At 46.8% G+C, this 22876-nt stretch overlaps 1 protein-coding gene across 2 annotated transcripts in view; it reads right to left on the bottom strand.

The window, feature by feature from the left end:
• Nucleotides 1-22418, bottom strand: part of LOC115183923 (uncharacterized protein C8orf34 homolog) — a 39063-nt gene extending 16645 nt beyond the window's left edge. Inside the window, exons 1-4 of one of the 2 annotated variants that reach the window (XM_029744900.1) lie at nt 22181-22418; nt 21764-21837; nt 14144-14291; nt 4967-5538 (exon numbers count right to left, since the gene is read on the bottom strand). In XM_029744900.1, the coding sequence (XP_029600760.1) occupies nt 4967-5538; nt 14144-14291; nt 21764-21837; nt 22181-22232 (846 nt within the window). In that variant the 5' untranslated portion in view covers nt 22233-22418. The remainder of the gene's footprint in view (nt 1-4966; nt 5539-14143; nt 14292-21763; nt 21838-22180) is intronic. The other variant, XM_029744901.1, reaches the window with a different exon arrangement.
• Between the last annotated feature and the right edge of the window lie 458 nt (nt 22419-22876).

Here is a 22876-nt window from a genome sequence, read left to right as displayed (position 1 = left end):
AAAAAATGACATCAAAAGTTACATTGGGAAGAGGAATAATAGTTACATCAGGAAGACAAAGCAGAGTTACACCAGGAAGAGGAAGGAGAGTTACACCAGGAAGAGGAAGGAGAGTTACACCAGGAAGAGGAAGGAGAGTTACATCAGGAAGAGAAAGGAGAGTTACACCAGGAAGAGGAAGGAGAGTTACACCAGGAAGAGGAAGGAGAGTTACACCAGGAAGAGGAAGGAGAGTTACACCAGGAAGAGGACGTAGAGTTACACCAGGAAGAGGAAGGAGAGGTACATCAGGAAGAGGAAGGAGAGTTACATCAGGAAGAGGAAGGAGAGGTACACCAGGAAGAGGAAGGCGAGTTACATCAGGAAGAGGAAGGAGAGTTACACCAGGAAGAGGAAGGAGAGGTACATCAGGAAGAGGAAGGAGAGGTACACCAGGAAGAGGAAGGAGAGTTACACCAGGAAGAGGAGGGAGAGTTACATCAGGAAGAGGAAGGAGAGTTACATCAGGAAGAGGAAGGAAAGTTACATCAGGAAGAGGAAGTAGAGTTACATCAGGAAGAGGAAGGAGAGTTACACCAGGAAGAGGACGTAGAGTTACATCAGGAAGAGGAAGGAGAGTTACATCAGGAAGAGGATGTAGAGTTACATCAGGAAGAGGAAGGAGAGGTACACCAGGAAGAGGAAGGCGAGTTACATCAGGAAGAGGAAGGAGAGGTAAATCAGGAAGAGGAAGACAAGTTACACCAGAAAGAGGAGGGAGAGTTACATAAGGAAGAGGAAGGAGAGTTACATCAGGAAGAGGAAGGAGAGTTACATCAGGAAGAGGAAGGAGAGTTACATCAGGAAGAGGAAGGAGAGGTACACCAGGAAGAGGAAGGCGAGTTACATCAGGAAGAGGAAGGAGAGTTACACCAGGAAGAGGAAGGAGAGGTACACCAGGAAGAGTAAGGATTCACAAATAAATTCTCTCTATTTCCCTCTCTCATTGATCCCCCAGCTCTTGCTTCAATCATTTGTGAATCAGAATCAGGCTTCTCCGCTCTGTTCAGCTCGCTGGTGTTTGTGATTCAGAATCAGGCTGCTCCGCTCTGTTCAGCTCGCTGGTGTTTGTGATTCAGAATCAGGCTGCTCCGCTCTGTTCAGCTCGCTGGTGTTTGTGATTCAGAATCAGGCTGCTCCGCTCTGTTCAGCTCGCTGGTGTTTGTGATTCAGAATCAGGCTGCTCCGCTCTGTTCAGCTCGCTGGTGTTTGTGAATCAGAATCAGGCTGCTCCGCTCTGTTCAGCTCGCTGGTGTTTGTGATTCAGAATCAGGCTGCTCCGCTCTGTTCAGCTCGCTGGTGTTTGTGATTCAGAATCAGGCTGCTCCGCTCTGTTCAGCTCGCTGGTGTTTGTGATTCAGAATCAGGCTGCTCCGCTCTGTTCAGCTCGCTGGTGTTTTTGATCATCTCACTAGGCGTCAACCTCAAGTAAATGTCGGAAAAATACAGAGGAATCACTAAATTCCTGCCCCGCGGTTAATTAAACCCTCAGAAAGGGGTAGTGATGGGGAGAAAATTGATAGTTGCATATCGCAATATTATTCAAATTGTTTTTATACTGTAGGTAACGTTAGCAAGCGCTAGTCGGCTGTACCTGCGCCAAAACTCCGGTACTGTTCATCCTATAGCTTGTTCTCCATATTATTTTTAAATACCGCACCTGCTGTCTCTAACTATTAATGATCGGCTATGAAAAGCCAACTGACATTTACTCCTGAGGTGCTGACCTGTTGCACCCTCGACAACCACTGTGATTATTATTATTTGACCCTGCTGGTCATCTATGAACGTTTGAACATCTTGGCCATGTGCTGTTATGTTATAATCTCCACCCGGCACAGCCAGAAGAGGACTGGCCACCCTTCAGAGCCTGGTTCCTCTCTAGGTTTCTTCCTTTCTAGGGAGTTTTTCCTAGCCACCGCGCTTCTACATCTGCATAGCTTGCTGTTTGGGTTTTAGGCTGGGTTTCTGTATAGCACTTTGGCTGATGTAAAAAAGGCTTTATAAATGCATTGATTGATTGATTGACATGTTTTCAGCACTTTTATTTCCCTGACTGATCAAAACTCCTTTTCTCATGCTCTCTCTTGTCTCTCTGCAGCAGATATAGATGTACTATTGTAAAGTGGTTGTTCCACTGGATATCATAAGGTGAATGCACCAATTTGTAAGTCGCTCTGGATAAGAGCGTCTGCTAAATTACGTAAATGTAAATGTAGCAAGATGGCGCCGGCAGAGATGGTCGCCTTGCTTCAGGTCCTTAGAAAACTATGCAGTATTTTTTATTTTTTTTATGTGTTATTTCTTACATTGTTACCCCAGGTAATCTTAGGTTTTATTACATACAGCCGGGAGGAACTATTGGATATAAGGGCAACGTCAACATACCAACATTACGACCAGGAATACGTCTTTCCCGAAGCGCAACAGCACCTCTTCAACATCAGGAAGCTGAATAAATTTGGCTTGTCATCTAAAACCCTCACAAACTTTTACAGATGCACAATCGAGAGCATCCTGTCGGGCTGTATCACCGCCTGGTACGGCAACTGCACCGCCCTTAACCGCAAGGCTCTCCAGAGGGTGGTGCGGTCTGCACAACGCATCACCGGGGGCAAACTACCTGCCCTCCAGGACACCTACAGCACCCGATGTCACAGGAAGGCCAAAAAGATCATCAAGGACAACAACCACCCGAGCCACTGCCTGTTCACCCCGCTATCATCCAGAAGGCGAGGTCAGTACAGGTGCATCAAAGCTGGGACCGAGAGACTGAAAAACAGCTTCTATCTCAAGGCCATCAGACTGTTAAACAGCCATCATTAACATAGAGATGCTGCTGCCAACATACAGACTCAAATCTCAAGGCCACTTTAATACATGGACTTAATAAAGTTATCACTAGTCACTTTAAATAACGCCACTTTAATAATGTGTACATATCCTACATTACTCATCTCATATGTATATGCTATATTCTATACCATCTACTGCATCTTGCATTTGCCGTACAGCCATCGCTCATCCATACATTTATATGTACATATTCTTATTCATTATTTTACATTTGTGTGTATAGGGTAGTTGTTGTGAATTTGTTAGATTACTTGTCAGATATAACAGCATGGTCGGAACTAGAAGCACAAGCATTTCGCTACACTCGCATTAACATCTGCTAACCATGTGTATGTGACCATTAACATCTGCTAACCATGTGTATGTGACCATTAACATCTGCTGACCATGTGTATGTGACCAATAGCATCTGCTAACCATGTGTATGTGACCAATAGCATCTGCTAACCATGTGTATGTGACCAATAGCATCTGCTAACCATGTGTATGTGACCATTAACATCTGCTAACCATGTGTATGTGACCATTAACATCCGCTAACCATGTGTATGTGACCATTAACATCCGCTAACCATGTGTATGTGACCAATAACATCTGCTAACCATGTGTATGTGACCAATAACATCTGCTAACCATGTGACCAATAACATCTGCTAACCATGTGACCAATAACATCTGCTAACCATGTGTATGTGACCAATAACATCTGCTAACCATGTGTATGTGACCAATAACATCTGCTAACCATGTGACCAATAACATCTGCTAACCATGTGTATGGACCAATAACATCTGCTAACCATGTGTATGTGACCAATAACATCTGCTAACCATGTGTATGTGACCAATAACATCTGCTAACCATGTGTATGTGACCAATAACATCTGCTAACCATGTGTATGTGACCAATAACATCTGCTAACCATGTGTATGTGACCAATAACATCTGCTAACCATGTGACCAATAGCATCTGCTAACCATGTGACCAATAACATCTGCTAACCATGTGTATGTGACCAATAACATCTGCTAACCATGTGTATGTGACCAATAACATCTGCTAACCATGTGACCAATAGCATCTGCTAACCATGTGACCAATAACATCTGCTAACCATGTGTATGTGACCAATAACATCTGCTAACCATGTGACCAATAGCATCTGCTAACCATGTGACCAATAACATCTGCTAACCATGTGTATGTGACCAATAACATCTGCTAACCATGTGACCAATAGCATCTGCTAACCATGTGACCAATAACATCTGCTAACCATGTGTATGTGACCAATAACATCTGCTAACCATGTGTATGTGACCAATAACATCTGCTAACCATGTGACCAATAGCATCTGCTAACCATGTGACCAATAACATCTGCTAACCATGTGTATGTGACCAATAACATCTGCTAACCATGTGACCAATAGCATCTGCTAACCATGTGACCAATAACATCTGCTAACCATGTGTATGTGACCAATAACATCTGCTAACCATGTGACCAATAACATCTGCTAACCATGTGACCAATAACATCTGCTAACCATGTGTATGTGACCAATAAAATTTGATTTGATGTTTGGAACATATAGAATTCGGAGAATCATAATACATATTGTGTCAGCACCTGAGTATAGTGATCATATTGTATCGTGAGGTCCCTGGCAAATCCCAGCCTTAGAAAGGCGTCTCCACAAGTAAAAATTATATTTTAGGGTTAGAATTAGGGTTTAGGGTTGGGGGTTTGTAGGATTTTGAATGGCAATCAATTATTTGGTCCCCACAAGGAGAGTAAAACAAGTGTGTGTGTGTGCGCGCGTTCGTGTGTGTGTGTGTGTGTGTGTGTGCGTGTGTGTGTGTGTGCGTGTGTACGTGCACAACACAAAGAAGATCTGTGACCAGGCTAACATTTACCTGGAGTGTGTGGCCGTGTTCAACAGAATCAAATCTGTGATGCATTGTGGGTAAATTGTGACTGATTGACCGATCTATAAAATCACAATGAGTTGTTATTTATGATGCAAAATGATTAGTATATCAGTGAGCTGATGTTGAACAAACCTCGGATAGATAGGCCTTGAGGCTGGAGGCCTTGCCCAGACTATCTGTTGTACTCAGCCCAGGAGGAGTGAGCAGGGGCCTGGGTCGGGTTGGCTGACTGGTGGGGGTCACCGGTCTGCTCCGTGACTTCCTGAAGGTCACCTCCTTATGACCCCTGTGACCTCCGTGAACACCGACCCCCGGGGTCACAGCCGTCATGGCCGACTTGGAGGTCAGCAGGCTGTTGGGGGTCATCGGTCTGCTGCTGGGGGTTCTGGGGGTCGTAGTTCTGCTGCCGGGGTTGCTGGGGGAATGAGTCCGGTGGCTGCCGGTCATGGTGAGGGAGGTGGGCTTGCGGGTAAGCAGGGGGCTGAGTTTAGGACTGACCAGGGGATAACCTATAGAGCTGGGCTTGGCTGAGCGGGTGAGGATGGGAGACTGAGGTCTGGAAGTCTGGCCGGGTAAGGGGAAGGTATTGGGGAGTGTGACCGGGAGACAGGTGTGGAACAAGGGGGTGGGTAGAAGAGAGCTGTTGGGACTCCGCTGGGCTAGTTTCCCCTGCTCTGCCAGCTTGGCGAGGTCCTTCTCCACCTCTGAAGGGAGACAGAGACAGACAGGTTGGGAATATAAATGCAGAATGACATTAGGACCTAGAGTTTTCCCTGAAGTTATAACCCAGTCAAGTCCTTCTCCACCTCTGAATGGGGACAGAGACAAAGACAGAACGACCATAACGAATGATAAACAAACAAGATTTATAAGTAGGGTCCAGAGATGTTCCTGCCCACCATATCTGGCAGGGTAAGACTCTGGATGTTACGACATTAAACAGGGGCCAGAGAGCTACGTAAAAGTGGGCGATGTTTCAAATCAGTATCCTTTTCAATCCTTCACATACATACAGCGGATGCACATACACGTTCAGATCTCTGTTGTTGGAATCAAAACAAAGTGTGTGTCATGGAAGTCTCTACATATCTGAAGATACAGGGTGGACTCACTCATGTTAATACTATGGTAGTCTCTACTAATGTTAATGTCATGGTGGTCTCTACTAATTTTAATATCGTGGTAGTCTCTACTAATGTTAATACCATGGTAGTCTCTACTGATGTTAATACCATGGTAGTCTCTACTAATGTTAATACCATGGTAGTCTCTACTGATGTTAATACCATGGTAGTCTCTACTGATGTTAATATCATGGTAGTCTCTACTAATGTTAATATCGTGGTAGTCTCTACTAATGTTAATATCGTGGTAGTCTCTACTAATGTTAATATCGTGGTAGTCTCTACTGATGTTAATACCATGGTAGTCTCTACATAACTGAAGATACAAGGTGTTAGCAAACATCAACACCATCAGAGATCACAGGTTTCATATCAGACACCATCAGAGATCCCAGGTTTCATAACAGACACCATCAGAGATCACAGGCTTCATATCAGACACCATCAGAGATCACAGGTTTCATATCAGACACCATCAGAGATCACAGGCTTCATATCAGACACCATCAGAGATCACAGGCTTCATATCAGACACCATCAGAGATCACAGGTTTCATATCAGACACCATCAGAGATCACAGGTTTCCTATCAGACACCACCAGAGATCACAGGTTTCATAACAGACACCATCAGAGATCACAGGCTTCATATCAGACACCATCAGAGATCACAGGTTTCCTATCAGACACCACCAGAGATCACAGGTTTCATAACAGACACCATCAGAGATCACAGGCTTCATATCAGACACCACCAGAGATCACAGGCTTCATAACAGACACCATCAGAGATCACAGGTTTCATATCAGACACCATCAGAGATCACAGGTTTCATAACAGACACCACCAGAGATCACAGGTTTCATATCAGACACCATCAGAGATCACAGGTTTCATAACAGACACCATCAGAGATCACAGGTTTCATAACAGACACCACCAGAGATCACAGGTTTCATATCAGACACCATCAGAGATCACAGGTTTCATATCAGACACCATCAGAGATCACAGGTTTCATATCAGACACCATGAGAGATCACAGGTTTCATATCAGACACCATCAGAGATCACGGGTTTCATAACAGACACCATCAGAGATCACAGGTTTCATATCAGACACCATCAGAGATCACGGGTTTCATAACAGACACCATCAGAGATCACAGGTTTCATATCAGACACCACCAGAGATCACAGGTTTCATATCAGACACCATCAGAGATCACAGGTTTCATATCAGACACCATCAGAGATCACAGGTTTCATATCAGACACCACCAGAGATCACAGGTTTCATAACAGACACCATCAGAGATCACAGGCTTCATATCAGACACCATCAGAGATCACAGGCTTCATAACAGACACCATCAGAGATCACAGGTTTCATATCAGACACCATCAGAGATCACAGGTTTCATATCAGACACCATGAGAGATCACAGGTTTCATATCAGACACCACCAGAGATCACAGGTTTCATATCAGACACCATCAGAGATCACAGGTTTCATATCAGACACCACCAGAGATCACAGGTTTCATAACAGACACCATCAGAGATCACAGGCTTCATATCAGACACCATCAGAGATCACAGGCTTCATAACAGACACCATCAGAGATCACAGGTTTCATATCAGACACCATCAGAGATCACAGGTTTCATAACAGACACCACCAGAGATCACAGGTTTCATATCAGACACCATCAGAGATCACAGGTTTCATAACAGACACCATCAGAGATCACAGGTTTCATAACAGACACCACCAGAGATCACAGGTTTCATATCAGACACCATCAGAGATCACAGGTTTCATATCAGACACCATCAGAGATCACAGGCGTCATATCAGACACCACCAGAGATCACAGGTTTCATATCAGACACCATCAGAGATCACAGGTTTCATATCAGGGGTTTGGGACTGCTGCATTTTCCTTTTTGTCATTATGGTTTGCCTTCAAAACCTTTTTTACTAGTCATGAAAAAACAATATTTATTGACTCTGTCAATTCAAATTCCAGAATGGCATTAAAAACATCGCCTACGTAGTACGAAGGTTACATCCTAAATGGTGCCATATTTTCTATGTAGTGCACCCATAGGCTCTGGTCAGAATTAGTGTACTACAGAGGGAATAGCATTGAGGATGTGTTGAAGTGTTCTGCCAGAAAATCTGAAAAAATATAATTCTTTGCTTTATTGGTAGTTACAAAAACAGTTTTCTTTGTGAGGAGAGGATGCGACTGCCAAGGAGAACATCTGGGAGTAGCCTCATCTCCTCATCTCTTCGTCTCTCCTCGTCTTTCCTTTCCTCGTCTCTCTTCTTGTCACGTCCTGACCATAGAGAGCTCTTATTTTCTATGGTAGAGTAGGTCAGGGCGTGACTGGGGGGGTTTATCTAGTTTATTTTTTCTGTTTGGTTCTAGTTTTTGTTTTTCTATGTTGGGTTTTTTGGATGATCCCCAATTAGAGGCAGCTGGTCATCGTTGTCTCTAATTGGGGATCATATTTAAGTAGTTGTTTTTCCCACCTTTGTTTGTGGGAGATTATTTTGAGTTAGTGCATGTTGCACCTCTTTGTCACGGTTTGTTGTTTTGTTTATGGTTTATTGTATGTTTTGCATAGTTTCACATATAAATAAAGATGTGGAACGATACGCACGCTGCGCCTTGGTCTCCTTCATACGACGAACGTGACACTTCTCGTCTCTCTTCTCCTCGTCTCTCTTCTCCTCGTCTCTCTTCTCCTCATTTTGTCTCTCGTCTTTCCTCTATTCATCTACTCATCTCTCCTCCTCTCTCTGCTCGTCTCTCCTCTCGTCTCTCGAAGCGGAAGCATGTATTTGATAAACCTTGAATTCCACCATTTATGGGCAAACAGAACCTTCTCCAAAAACAAACAGCATTTACATTTTTTTGTGCACTACTTTTGACTGTACATGGAATAGGGCGCCATTTGGGACAGATCATAAATGTATGTTTGAATGAGAATATACAGTTGAAGTTGGAAGTTTATATACACTTAGGTTGGAGTCATTAAAACTTGTTTTTCAACCACTCCACAAATTTCTTGTTAACAAACTATAGTTTTGGCAAGTCGGTTAGGACATCTACTTTGTGCATGACACAAGTAATTTACAAACTTCCGACTTCAACTGTATGAGCCACTGAGATTATGGGAAGCTTTATGGCTGTAACATGGATTATGGGAAGATTTATGGCTGTAACATGGATTATGGGAAGCTTTATTGCTGTAACATGGATTATGGGAAGATTTATGGCTGTAACATGGATGATGGGAAGCTTTATGGCTGTATCATGGTTTTAAAGAGCAATTGAACACTCCGATTGGCACGTGTGTTTTTCCTGTTGCTCATAAGGAAAACGAGATTTCAGTCTTGGAGGTGTGTACCCTGACCGATTCTATGTGTGGTTAATGATGATTGTCCCCCATGAGACACTGTAGATTAAGAAATTAATTTTGAGAGAGAGAGAGAGAGAGAGAGAGAGAGAGAGAGAGAATTTCCAAGACAATTATGAAATAACATAGATTTGCCTCATTTAATTGTTAAAACGGAAAAGGAGAAAGCGACGGCAACCACCACATAATCCTTGGGGATGAAACAATAGGGGAGGTGGTGGGTTGAATCATGGAACAGATTAGCAGCTAGAAAGAAGAGGAATTGAGTTGTACAACAGCTCCCTTCAACTGCCTGGTGGGGAGAGGCTCTGTTTCAATACAGCCAAACAGACTAACTCGGCGTAAAACAACTAGAAATCAAAGACATCTGATGGCTTGAGGGAGCGTTTCAGAACGAAAATAATGCAAAAGTGTGCCTTGGTTGTCAACACAAGGGCTTCTCTCGTGCCTGTAATGCAAGCCAGAGTACAGTTCTCTGTGTTATTTAGTCACTAACTCAATGTATTTAGTTCAGTGCAGTAGGTAGAGAAGTTATAATAATTAATGTCAGCTTAGATAAAACAAAATTTTAAAATAAAAACATTTAAATGGTAATCAGTCCATTAATCACAACACTAACGTAACTCTTGACTTTGGATGTCTTTACCACGGCAGTACAAGGTATGCTCTCCATTCCTCTCCTCACAGTCTCCATAGGTAAGACTGGCTCCACCACAGTCTGTACAGATATTTTACCAGGTAGTTGACTGAGAACACATTTTCATTTACAGCAACAACTTGGGGAACAGTTAGAGGGAGGATGAATGAGCCAAGCTGGGGATGATTATGTGGCCACGGTAGTCAGATTGGATATTTAGCCAGGGCACAGAGGTTAACACCTTTAAACTTACAATAAGTGCCACAGGATCTTAGAGTCAGGACAAGCGTTTAACGTCCCATTCCAAAGCTGACACCCTCTACGGGGAAAGGTCTGCCCTGGGGCATCGGGATATTTTATTAGACCAGAGGAAAGAGTGCCTCCTACTGGCCCCCCAACACCACTTCCAGCAGCATCTGGTCTCCCATCTAGGGACTGACCAGGACCAACCCTGCTTAGCTTCAGAAGCAAGCCAGCAGTGGTATGCAGGGTGGTATGCTGCTGTTACTGTGTACTGTGTTACTATGTTACTGTGTACTGTGTTACTATGTTACGGTGTACTGCGTGTTACTGTGTTACTATGTTACTGTGTACTGTGTTACTGTGTTACTGTGTTACGGTGTACTGCGTGTTACTGTGTTACTATGTTACTGTGTACTGTGTTACTATGTTAGGGTGTACTGCGTGTTACTGTGTTACTGTGTACTGTGTACTGTGTTACTGTGTACTGTGTTACTATGTTACGGTGTACTGTGTTACTATGTTACGGTGTACTGCATGTTACTGTGTTACTATGTTACTGGGTACTGTGTTACTATGTTACTGTGTTACTGTGTTACTATGTTACGGTGTACTGCGTGTTACTGTGTTACTATGTTACTGTGTATTGTGTTACTATGTTACTGTGTACTGTGTTACTATGTTACGGTGTACTGCGTGTTACTGTGTTACTATGTTACTGGATACTGTGTTACAGTGTACTGTGTAACAGTTTACTGTGTTACTATGTACTGTGAACTAGGTACTGTGTACGATGTACAGTACTCTGTTACAGTGTTACAGTTTACTATGTTACAGTTTACTATGTTACAGTGTACTATGTACTGTGTTACTATGTACTGTGTACTAGGTACTGTGTACGATGTACAGTACTCTGTTACATTGTTATAGTTTACTATGTTACAGTTTTACAGTGTACTACTTTACAGTGTACTATGTACTGTGAACTAGGTACTGTGTACGATGTACAGTACTCTGTTACAGTGTTACAGTTTACTATGTTACAGTTTACTATGTTACAGTGTACTATGTTACAGTGTACTACTTTACAGTGTACTATGTACTGTGTTACAGTGTTACAGTGTTGTGCTGCTGGCTAAGAGAAAACATTTTCTTTCTCATTCTCAGTGTTGGAAACTAGTCTATTACTGTAAAAATTCAGATAATCAACAGTTGTCTTTTTAAGAGCTTTTATTCATATTTTTAAGAGGTCAAAGTGAACATGTTGCCAAGACAGGACACCCACGTGTGTCCCTCAGAGTACCAACCAGGGTTCTGTTCTACTGGTGAAATCACTCACACACTGAGGAAGACTCATACAATAGGCTACCAATGAGCATATGAGCATATGTGTGTGTGTGTGTGTGTGGGGGGGGGGGGGGGGGGGGGGGGAATTATCGTTGTGGGGAATAGAAGTCCTCACAACAATAGTAAAACCCGGAAAAGTCTGACAAGTATGCATTTTTTAGGCTTAGGTGTTAGGTTAAGGTTACATTTAGGGTTAGGGTTATGAAGCGGGACAGGGAAAAGAACCGAAAACTGTATGTCACGGCTGTCGTAGGAAGAAGCGGACCAAAGTGCAGCGTGTGTGTCGTTCCACATTTTATTTACACTGTGAAACTATGCAATACATAAATATAAACTGAAGAACAACAAACCGTGACGCAGCGGTGAAACATACACTACTCAAAAACAATCTCCCACAAACCCAGGTGGGAAAAAACCCCATACTTAAGTATGATCTCCAATTAGAGACAACGAGGACCAGCTGCCTCTAATTGGAGATCATCCCAAACAAAACCCAACATAGAAATACAAAACTAGACCCTGACAACATAAAAATAGAAAACAGAAAAAACCTCCCTGTCACGCCCTGACCTACTCTACCATAGAAAATAACATCTTTCTATGGTCAGGACGTGACACTGTAAAATAACAAACATTTTAGAGGAACAGAATCAGAACCGCGAATGAATGTGATCTATACTGTTCTGGAACAGAAGCATTATTTTAAAAGCATTGGAACTGGTTATTAGCGTTTTTTTACATTCCAAGCATTTTTTTTCTGGTCCGTCAAAAAATGCAACACAGCACCTATGCAAAAGCCCTCACTCTGTCACAAAAATTGTATTCCAGTGTCCAATGCTAGTCAAGGATACTATAGTAATCACGTTTCACATTGGATTTATTAGCTACAAAAAGGTAAGACGTGTTTTTATTTTACTTCTGCAAAACACAAGCTTGTTAGCTAGCTAGCTATGTTTATGTATTGCTAGCTAGCTCTAGGTTCAACGTTAAACCAACTCTCTGAAGTTCAAAGACATTCAAAGTTCCTTCATAGAAGTCACTCCTCCGTAGGTTACATTTTGTGGGCCTAATTCAGATAATGCATGTGATAACAACAAGATGTCAAGCCTCCTCCTCAACCCTCTCCCGCTCTCTCCCCACTCGCAATATTTCAGTCGCATCTCATGCCCTAAACTCGTTTTGTCTTAGAGATGAACTGACCAGATTGGCGACAATCAACAAATCTGATCTAACAAAGTGGATATTTGTCAAATCCGTGATAATTTATGTATTGTAACAGGCCAGAATCTTTCCCCCGTCACGTTTCCATGGCAATTCCATTGTGTTGGTCGAGTTCCATTGACCTCCTTACTGCATCTATTGGTTAGGAAATTTAATGTCGAACTAAATGTAAAAAATATATATTTCAGGAGGTTTAAAAGGAACAGAAAGGAACCATGTCTTTTTTGGGGGTTTGAAACGATTCCGTATTTTTATTTTTTTTGCCGGTCGTAACAGTGGAACGGAACAAAATTATGAACAAAACACTTTGGAAAATCATTTTGGTTCCAACCCCTGGTTAGGAGTTAGGGTTAGGGTTAGGGTTAAGGTTAGGATTAGATTAGGGAAAATACGATTTTGAATGGGAATCCAAGTATTTGGTCCTCACAAGGATTATTAAAACAATAAAAACACGTGTGTGTGTGTGTGTGTGCGTGTCATAAGATATTTACCAGCTGTGAGTGCCTCTGGATAACGTTAACAGGCTAAGTGGGGCCGATATGCTTCACATAACCCTGGAATGTAGATGTACACGAAGCAGAGTCCTCGTCCTAAATTGCGCCCTATTCCTTTTATAGTGCACTACTTTAGACCAGGATCCATTGGGAATAGATAGGAAAAAAGGTTAGCATTTGAGACCCACGGATAAATGGAGCGACGTGCACAAACAAACAACTGGGTGACACATGTCTTAGATGTGACTGCGGATAGAGACGTCACTGCCTTCATCAAGTTAACACATTTATAATCTCTCTCTCTCTCTCTCTGTCGGCTGTGACGACCGTCTCAGAGAGTTGTCCAGACATGACATCACGTCAACTGTAATTTATTAAAGAGAGGAAATAGATCAAGCCCTGATTGGAAAGGCACAGAGACTGCCCTTATATTTTGGTTCTGCTTTTATTAACTTAAAATGTGTTAGTTCACAGCAGTGTGTGTGTGTGTGTGTGTGTGTGTGTGTGTTAGCCAATCAAACTGCTCCCGGACCCAAATATGTTATTTGGCAGGAGCTAGGTTCATTCTGTCTTTCTCTCTCCCCATGTTCTTCCTCTGTCACATATGTGTGTGTCTGTTTGATCTGAGTGACCCACAGTGTTTTGTCACTGTATAATAATATACACACACACACACACACACACACACACACACACACACACACACACACACACACACACACACACACACACACACACACACACACACACACACACACACACACACACACACACACACACACACACTATACACACGCAGACAGATGCCTACCAGCGAGGTGTTTGCCCATGTTCTCCAGTTCTTTGGAGAAGAGGGAGTCACTTAGTGACATTCCTCCCGTCTGTCCCAGGAGCTCCCTGGAAGAGCTCCCTCCTCCTTTAACCACCTTCACATCAGCCTCCCAGACTGCCTGGCGGTGCTAGGAACAATCAGAGAAAAAAAGAGAAAGAGAGAGTAAAAAGAGGAGTCAAATTAGAAATAAAGAACGACCCTTCAATTACCACATTATAGAAAGAACGACCCTTCAATTACCACATTATAGAAAGAACGACCCTTCAATTACCACATTATAGAAAGAACGACCCTTCAGTTACAACATTACAGAATAATTCAGCTATTGCTCAAAAACTCAAGATGGCGGCAGGCCCCAACATAACAAGAGGCAATTATTCAATTTTCTGGACGTGATAAAAACGTTGAGTAACCACATTTGATTGGTTGGAGGTGTGGGGGTTTAGCCTATCCTCCTTTGTTAGAACATCGACTGACACTAGTGGTTAATTTTTAAATTTACAATCAATAAATTCATGGGAGTTCTGAAACTGAAAGCAGGGCTACGTCCCAATTGGCACCCTATTCCCTACATAGTCCTATTGCCGTAGGTGCCAGACCACAATCCATCAATAATAACTATCTTCTAGCCAGCCAGTCAGCCAGTCAGCCAGTCAGCCAGCCAGCCAGCCAGCCAGCCAGCCAGCCAGCCAACCAGGCAGCCAGTCAGCCAGCCAGTCAGTCAGTCAGCCAGCCAGCCAACCAGTCAGCCAACCAGCCAGCCAACCAGCAAGCCAGTCAGGGACGGCTGCCCGCTGCCAGGGGTTCCTACTGCAGTTGAATTTATACCTGGCAACCGTCCACCCGGCTCCTTCAGGCCGTGAGAGGGTGTCCGCCCTCGTCTCATGCCTCTCAGGGAAAGCCCTGGAGTGGGCCAATGCCGTGTGGGTGGAAGGAGATGCGGTGTTGGACCACTTTGAGGAGTTCACCCGTCGTTTACGGGCAGTCGTCGACCACCTGCCCGAGGGCAGAGCGGCGGGTGAACGTCTTTTCCACCTACGGCAGGGGACGTGGAGCGCACAGGAGTTCGCTTTGGACTTTCGGACCCTGGCCTCCGGAGCGGGATGGAATGACAGGGCCCTGATCGACCACTATCGCTGCAGTTTGCGCGAGGACATCTGTCGAGAGTTGGCCTGCAGGGACACCACCCTTACCTTCGACCAGCTGGTGGACCTGTTCATTCGGCTGGATAACCTGCTGGCTACCCGCAGACGTCCAGATCGGGGTCTGTTGGTTCCATCACCCAGCACCACCGCTCCGATGCCCATGGAGTTGGGAGGTGCTGTGCTCAGGGAGACCGGAAGGAGGTTCCGTCTCATGCACCATCTGTGGCCGCAGAGGTCACACTGCCGGTCGGTGCCGGGTTGGTTCCTCTGGGGGTCGAGGCAGTAGGCAGGGCACTCTGGCATCACCCCAGGTGAGAAAGCACCATTCTCACCCAGAGCCCTCTGTTGCACACATGTTTTTGTTCATCACTTTTCCTGAGTTTTCCCCGCATTCCCAGCATAAGGTGCTCGTCAATTCAGGCGCGGCTGGGATTTTTATTGACAGTTCATTTGCTCATAGTTTAGGGATCCCCATCGTTCCTGTGGCTACACCCTTCCCAGTTCACGCCTTAGATAGTCAACCATTAGGGTCAGGGTTGATTAGGGAAGCCACTGCTCCTCTGGGCATGGGGATGCAGGGGGTTCACACAGAGAGAATCAGTCTCTTTCTCATTGACTCTCCTGCATTTCCCGTGGTGCTAGGCATACCCTGGTTATCTTGTCATGACGCCACTGTTTCATGACTACGACGGGCTCTCACGGGGTTGTCGCAAGAGTGTTCCGGGAGGTGTTTAGATATTTCCATAGGTGCTACTATGGTGGAAAGTCCAGACCAGGTCTCCACCGTGAGCATTCCCCCTGAAAATGCCGATTTGGCTCTCGCATTCTCCAAAAAGAAGGCGACTCAATTACCACCCTATCGACGGGGGGATTGTGCGATAAATCTCCTGGTAGATGCTGCACTTCCCAGGAGTCACGTATCCTCTGTCACAGGCGGAGACGGTGGCAATGGAAACATGTCTCCGAATCCCTGCGTCAGGGGTACATTCGGTCCTCCACTTCCCCCGCCTCCTTGAGTTTCTTTTTTGTGAAGAAGAAGGAGGGAGGTCTGCGCCTGTGTATTGATTATCAAGGTCTTAATCAGATAATTGTGAGGTACAGTTACCCACTACCTCTTATCGCCACGGCGATTGTGTCAATGCTTCTTCACCAAACTTGATCTCAGGAGTGCTTACAACTCGGTGCATATCCGGGAGAGAGACGAGTGGAAGACAGCGTTCAGTACGACCTCAGGGTATTATGAGTACCTCGTCATGCCGTATGGATTGATGAATGCTCCATCAGTCTTCCAAGCCTTTGTAGACGAGATTTGCACAGGCAGGGTGTAGTGGTGTATATTGATGACATTCTGATATACTCCGCTACACACACCGAGCATGTGTCCCTGGTGCGCAAGGTACTTGGTTGACTGTTGGAGCATGACCTGTATGCCAAGGCTGAGAAATGTCTGTTCTTCCAACAGTCCGTCTCCTTCCTAAGGTACCGCATTTCCACCTCAGGGGTGGAGATGGAGAGTGACCGCATCTCAGCGTAATTGGCCGACTCCCACCACGGTAAAGGAGGTGCAGCAGAACCTAGGGTTTGACAACTACTACCGGAGGTTTATCCGGGGTTTTGGTCAGGCAGCACCTCACTGCTGAAGGGGGGCCCGGTACGTTTGCAGTGGTCGGTTGAGGTAGACAGGGCCTTTGGTCACCTGAGGGCTCCCTCTGCTGGCCCATCCTGATCCCTCTTTGGCATTCATAGTGGAGGTGGACGCGTCCGAGGCTGGAATAGGAACCGTGCTCTCTCAGCGCTCGGGTACGCCACCGAAGCTCCGCCCCTGTGCCTTCTTCTTGAGGAAGCTCAGCCCGGCGGAGTGAAACTATGACGTGGGGGACCGGGAGCTGTTGGCTGTCGTCAAGGCTTTGAAGGCGTGGAGACATTGGCTTGAGGGGGCTAAACACCCTTTTCTCATCTGGACTGACCACCGCAATCTGGAGTACATCCGGGCGGTGAGAAGACTGACCCCTCGCCAGGCAAGGTGGGCCATGTTTTTCACCCGTTTTGTTTTCACCCTTTCTTACAGACCAGGTTCCCAGAACTGTAAGGCAGACGCACTGTCCCGGCTGTATGACACAGAGGAGCGGCCCATGGATCCCACCCCCATACTCCCGGCCTCCTGCCTGGTGGCGCCGGTAGTGTGGGAGCTGGACGCGACATTGATCAGGCGTTGTGTGCAGAGCCCGCTCCACTCCAGTGTCCTGCTGGGCATCTATACGTTCCGTCTGCTGTCCGTGACCAGCTGATCTATTGGGCTCACATGTCCCCCTCCTCTGGTCATCCAGGCATCGGTCGGACTTTGCGCTGTCTGAGTGGGAAGTACTGGTGGCCCACTTTAGCTAAGTACGTGAGGGTGTATGTTTCCTCCTGCTCGGTGTGCGCCCAGTGTAAGGCTCCTAGGCACCTGCCCAGAGGTAAGCTACACCCTTTACCCGTTCCACAGCGGCCATGGTCACACCTGTCGATCGATTTCCTGACCGATCTCGCCCCATCACAGGGAAACACCACGATCCTGGTTGTTGTGGATCGTTTCTCTAAGTCCTGTCGTCTCTTCCAGCTGCCCGGTCTCCCTACGGCCCTACAGACTGCGGAGGCTCTGTTTACACACGTCTTCAGGCACTATGGGGTGCCTGAGGATAGAGTGGCTGACCGGGGTCCCCAGTTCACTTCGAGGGTCTGGAGGGCGTTCATTGAACGTCTGGGGGTCTCGATCAGCCTTACCTCGGGTTTTCACCCAGAGAGTAATGGGCAGGTGGAGAGAGTAAACCAGGATGTGGGTAGGTTTCTGAGGTCTTATTGCCAGGACCGGCTGGGGCAGTGGGCAGCGTTTGTGCCCTGGGCAGAGATGGTCCAGAACTCACTCCGCCACTCCTCCACTAACCTCTCCCCCTTCCAGTGTGTACTGGGGTATCAGCCGGTTCTGGCACCTTGGCATCAGAGCCAGATCGGTGGACGAATGGTTTAAGCGCTCGGAGGTGACCTGGGACGCCGCTCATGTGCACCTGCAACGGGCCTTGAGGCGGCAGAAGGCGAGCGCCGACCACCACCGCAGTGAGGCCCCGGTGTTCGCACAGGGGGACCGAGTCTGAGTCTCGACCCGAAACCTGCCCCTCCGCCTGCCCTGTCGGAAGCTGGGTCCGCGGTTTGTGGGGCCATTCAAAGACCTGAGGAGACTGAACGAGGTATGCTACAGGTTACAGCTTCCCCCAGATTACCCAGATTCGGCGGAAGTCGTGACAACAATTAATTCCTCGTTCCATGTGTCTCTCCTCAGGCCGGTGGTGGCTGGTCCACTTCAGGAGTCTGAGGTGCGAGAGGTTCCTCTGCCCCCTCTGGACATCAAGGGGGCCCCGGCGTATGCTGTTCGAGCCATCCTGGACTCGAGGCGTCGGGCGAGGGGCCTTCAGTACCTCGTGGAGAGGGAGGGGTACGGTCCGGAGGAGAGATGCTGGGTGCCGGTGGAGGACATCTTGGACCCTTCGTTGCTGCGGGAGTTCCACAGTCTCCATCCGGATCGCCCTGCGCCTCGTCCTCCGAGGTCGGAGCGCTGCTGGAGCCGCGCGTCAAGGGGGGGTACTGTCACGACTTCCGCCGAAGTCGGTCCCTCTCCTTGTTCAGTCGGCGTTCGGCGGCCTTCTAGCCATCGCTGATCCACTTTTCATTTTCCATTTGTTTTGTCTTTGTCTTACACACCTGGTTTCATTCCCCCAATTACTTGTTCATTATTTAACCCTCTGTTCCCCCATGTTTGTTTGTGAGTGATTGTTTTGTTTTGTAATACGGTCCGTTATTGTGGGCTCGCATATTTGCGTTGTATTTGTGAATATTTTTGTAAATTACGTTTATTACTCACATCTGCTGTCCTGCGCCTGACTCGTCTACACCAGCTACACACAGGCAATATTACAGCAACGTTGCCTTTAAATTGTTTAAGCTGGGTTTGACTTTGTTGTCCTTAAGCCATTTTGCCACAACTTTGGAAGTATGCTTGGGTCATTGTCCATTTTGAAGACCCATTTGCGACCAAGCTTTAATTTCCTGACTAATGTCTTGAGATGATGCTTCAATATATCCACATAATATTCCTTCCTCATGATGCCATCTATTTTGTGAAGTGCACCAGTCCCTCCTGCAGCAAAGCACACCCACAACATGATGCTGCCACCCCCATGCTTCACGGTTGGGATGGTGTCTTCGGCTTGCAAGCCTCCCACTTTTTTCTCCAAACATAAGAATGGTGATTATGGCCAAACAGTTCTAATTTTGTTTCATCAGACCAGAGGACATTTCTCAAAAAAATACGATCTTTGTCCCCATGTGCAGTTGCAAACCGTAGTCTGGCTTTTTTTATGGCAGTTTGGGAGCAGTGGCTTCTTACTTGCTGAGCAGTGGCTTCTTACTTGTACCTGTTTCCTCCAGCATCTTCACAAGGTCCTTTGCTGTTGTTCTGGGATTGATTTGCACTTTTCGCACCAAAGTACGTTCATCTCTAGGAGACAGAACGTGTCTCCTTCCTGAGCGGTATGATGGCTGCGTGGTCCCATGGTGTTTATACTTGCATACTGTTGTTTGTACAGAGGAACGTGGTACCTTCAGGCATTTGGAAATTGCTCCCAAGGATGAACCAGACTTGTGGAGGTCTACCATTTTTTTTCTGATGTCTTGGCTGATTTCTTTTAATTTTCCCATGATGTCAAGCAAAGAGGCACTGAGTTTGAAGGTAGGCCTTGAAATACATGCACAATTGACTGAAATTATATCAATTAGCCTATCAGAAGCTTCTAAAGCCATGACATCATTTTCTGGAATTTTCCAAGCGGTTTAAAGGCACAGTCAACTTAGTATATGTAAACTTCTGACCCACTGGAATTGTGATACAGTGAATTATAAGTGAAATAATCTGTCTGTAAACATTTGTTGGAAAAATGACTTGTGTCATGCACAAAGTAGACATCCTAACCGACTTGCCAAAACTATAGTTTGTTTAACAAGAAATGTGTGGAGTGGTTGAAAAACGAGTTTTAATGACTCCAACCTAAGTGGATGTAAACTTCCGACTTTCAACTGTTGCTAGCAACATCAATGCTGCACCATTACTGCAGCAAATGTCATCCTGTTCCCATTATAGTGCACTACTTTTGACCAGGGCACATGGGGGGGAAAATTAGTGCACAATATAGGGAATAGGGAGCCATTTGGGACATATAATACCCCACTATGGCCTCCCATAGCAGGTGGAGTTATCACACGAACCGGCCATTGAACAATAGTCATGTGTCATTTACAGTCTAGCCCTGTCAAACTCAACTCTGGACCTCCAAGCCAGTTCCACTGCTTTAAAAAAATAATAATAATGTTCCCCTCTAATCAGGGACTGATTTAGACCTGGGACACCAGGTATATGCAATTAATTATCAGGTAGAACAGGAAAACCAGCAGTCTCCGGACCTCGTAGGGTCTAGCCTATAGCTACATCTATGGAGTACCAACCCTCAATGAACCCCATAGTTATCAACCAGGATGTGTCAGGAGAGGGGGAAGCAGGCGGAATGAGGAGAGGGGGTGGCAGGGGGAGAGGGGGGAGGAGGTGGCAGGGGGAGAGAGGGGGGAGGAGGTGGCAGGGGGAGAGAGGGGAGGAGGTGGCAGGGGGAGAGGGGGGAGGAGGTGGCAGGGGGAGAGAGGGGGGAGGAGGTGGCAGGGGGAGAGAGGGGGGGGAGGAGGTGGCAGGGGGAGAGAGGGGAGGAGGTGGCAGGGGGAGAGAGGGGGGAGGCATCAGGGGGAGAGAGGGGGGAGGAGGCAGGGGGAGAGAGGGGAGGAGGCAGCAGGGGGAGAGAGGGGGGAGGAAGCGACAGGGGGAGAGAGGGGGGAGGAAGCGGCATGGGGAGAGAGGGGGGAGGAGGCGGCATGGGGAGAGAGAGGGGAGGAAGCGGCAGGGGGAGAGGGGGGAGGAAGCGACAGGGGGAGAGAGGGGGAGGAAGCGGCAGGGGGAGTGGGGGGAGGGAGCGGCAGGGGGAGAGAGGGGGGAGGAAGCGGCAGGGGGAGAGGGGGGAGGGAGCGGCAGGGGGAGAGGGGGGAGGGAGCGGCAGGGGGAGAGAGGGGGGAGGAAGCGGCAGGGGGAGAGAGGGGGGAGGAGGGGGCAGGAAGCGGCAGGGGGAGAGAAGGGGGAGGAAGCGGCAGGGGGAGAGAGGGGGAGGAAGCGACAGGGGGAGAGAGGGGGAGGAAGCGACAGGGGGAGAGGGGGGAGGAGGCGGCAGGAGGAGAGAGGGGGGAGGAAGCGGCAGGGGGAGAGCGGGGAGGGATGCGGCAGGGGGGAGGAGTCAGCATCGGGGGGAATTGTAAGTAAAGTGAGCTGGATTGCTTGGTGATGGATAGTGGGAAGAACAGATGGAGGGAAACAAGAGCAGACACTTACTTGGACAAACATCTGGGACGCAGATTCCCATTCCTGATCTCGTACCAGGGCTGTGTCCATCCCAGGCAAGGGGCCTACTCCAAATGACAACCACACACAGAAAGAGGAAGAGCAATGCCACAACACATTTGTCATTCAGCAGACGCACTTATCCAGACAGTAGTGAGTGCATACATTTTCATACTGGTCCCCCCCCCCCGTGGGAATCGAACACACAACCCTGGTGTTGCAAGTGCCATGGTCTACAACCTGAGCCACACTGGACCTCAACAGTGTAGGAGGAGATACACAGTCAATATACACCTCACCTGGCACTCGATAGAGTGTATGTATGAGTGTATGTATCTGTATGTATGCTATCTGAGTTCACTAGCTACAAGGTGACACTTTTCAGGATATGTGAATTGTTTTACTCACAGGAGACAGGCACAGCTTGTAGGCGATGGGGGACTCCATGTCCATCTGGCATGTTCACAGCAGTATGTTCTGGGAAGAAGTGAAGGGGATTGGGGGGTCCGTGAGTGGGGACATGCTGTGGTCCATGCTTGGGGGGACCATGGTGCTCCTCTGCTGGTCTACTGGCATCTGACAGACTGTAGAGATACAACAACACAACGTAGGTATACACACTCAACAACTACAGGCTGAATCACATGTCAAGACGACTCACACAAATCATCACACTTCACACGTCACAACCCTGAGCTTAAAACAAAAAGACACACACTAAACAAAATCGCTAGCTCTCAGATGTGCACCATTGCACCGGTAACGCACTCAACAACTGCAGTGTTTCAGACATTATTACAGACAGAACTACTCCTCAGCAACCCCACCGGTCCTTCCTCAGACGATCCCACAGTTGAAGAAGCTGGATGTGGAGGTCCTGAGCTGGCTAAATGTTTAAACTTAGTCTGCGGTTGTGAGGCCAGGTTGGACGTACTGCCAAAATCTCTAAAATGACGTTGGAGGCGGCTTATGGTAGAGCAATTAACATTAAATTCTCTGGCAACAGTTCTGGTGGACATTCCTGCAGTCAGCATGCCAATTACACGCTCCATCAAAACTTGAGACATCTGTGGCATTGTGTTGTTGTGACAAAACTGCACGTTT

Source organism: Salmo trutta, unplaced genomic scaffold, assembly GCF_901001165.1.
Source record: "Salmo trutta unplaced genomic scaffold, fSalTru1.1, whole genome shotgun sequence".
Classification (NCBI taxonomy): domain Eukaryota; kingdom Metazoa; phylum Chordata; class Actinopteri; order Salmoniformes; family Salmonidae; genus Salmo; species Salmo trutta.
This window is presented reverse-complemented; position numbering and strand designations above follow the sequence as displayed.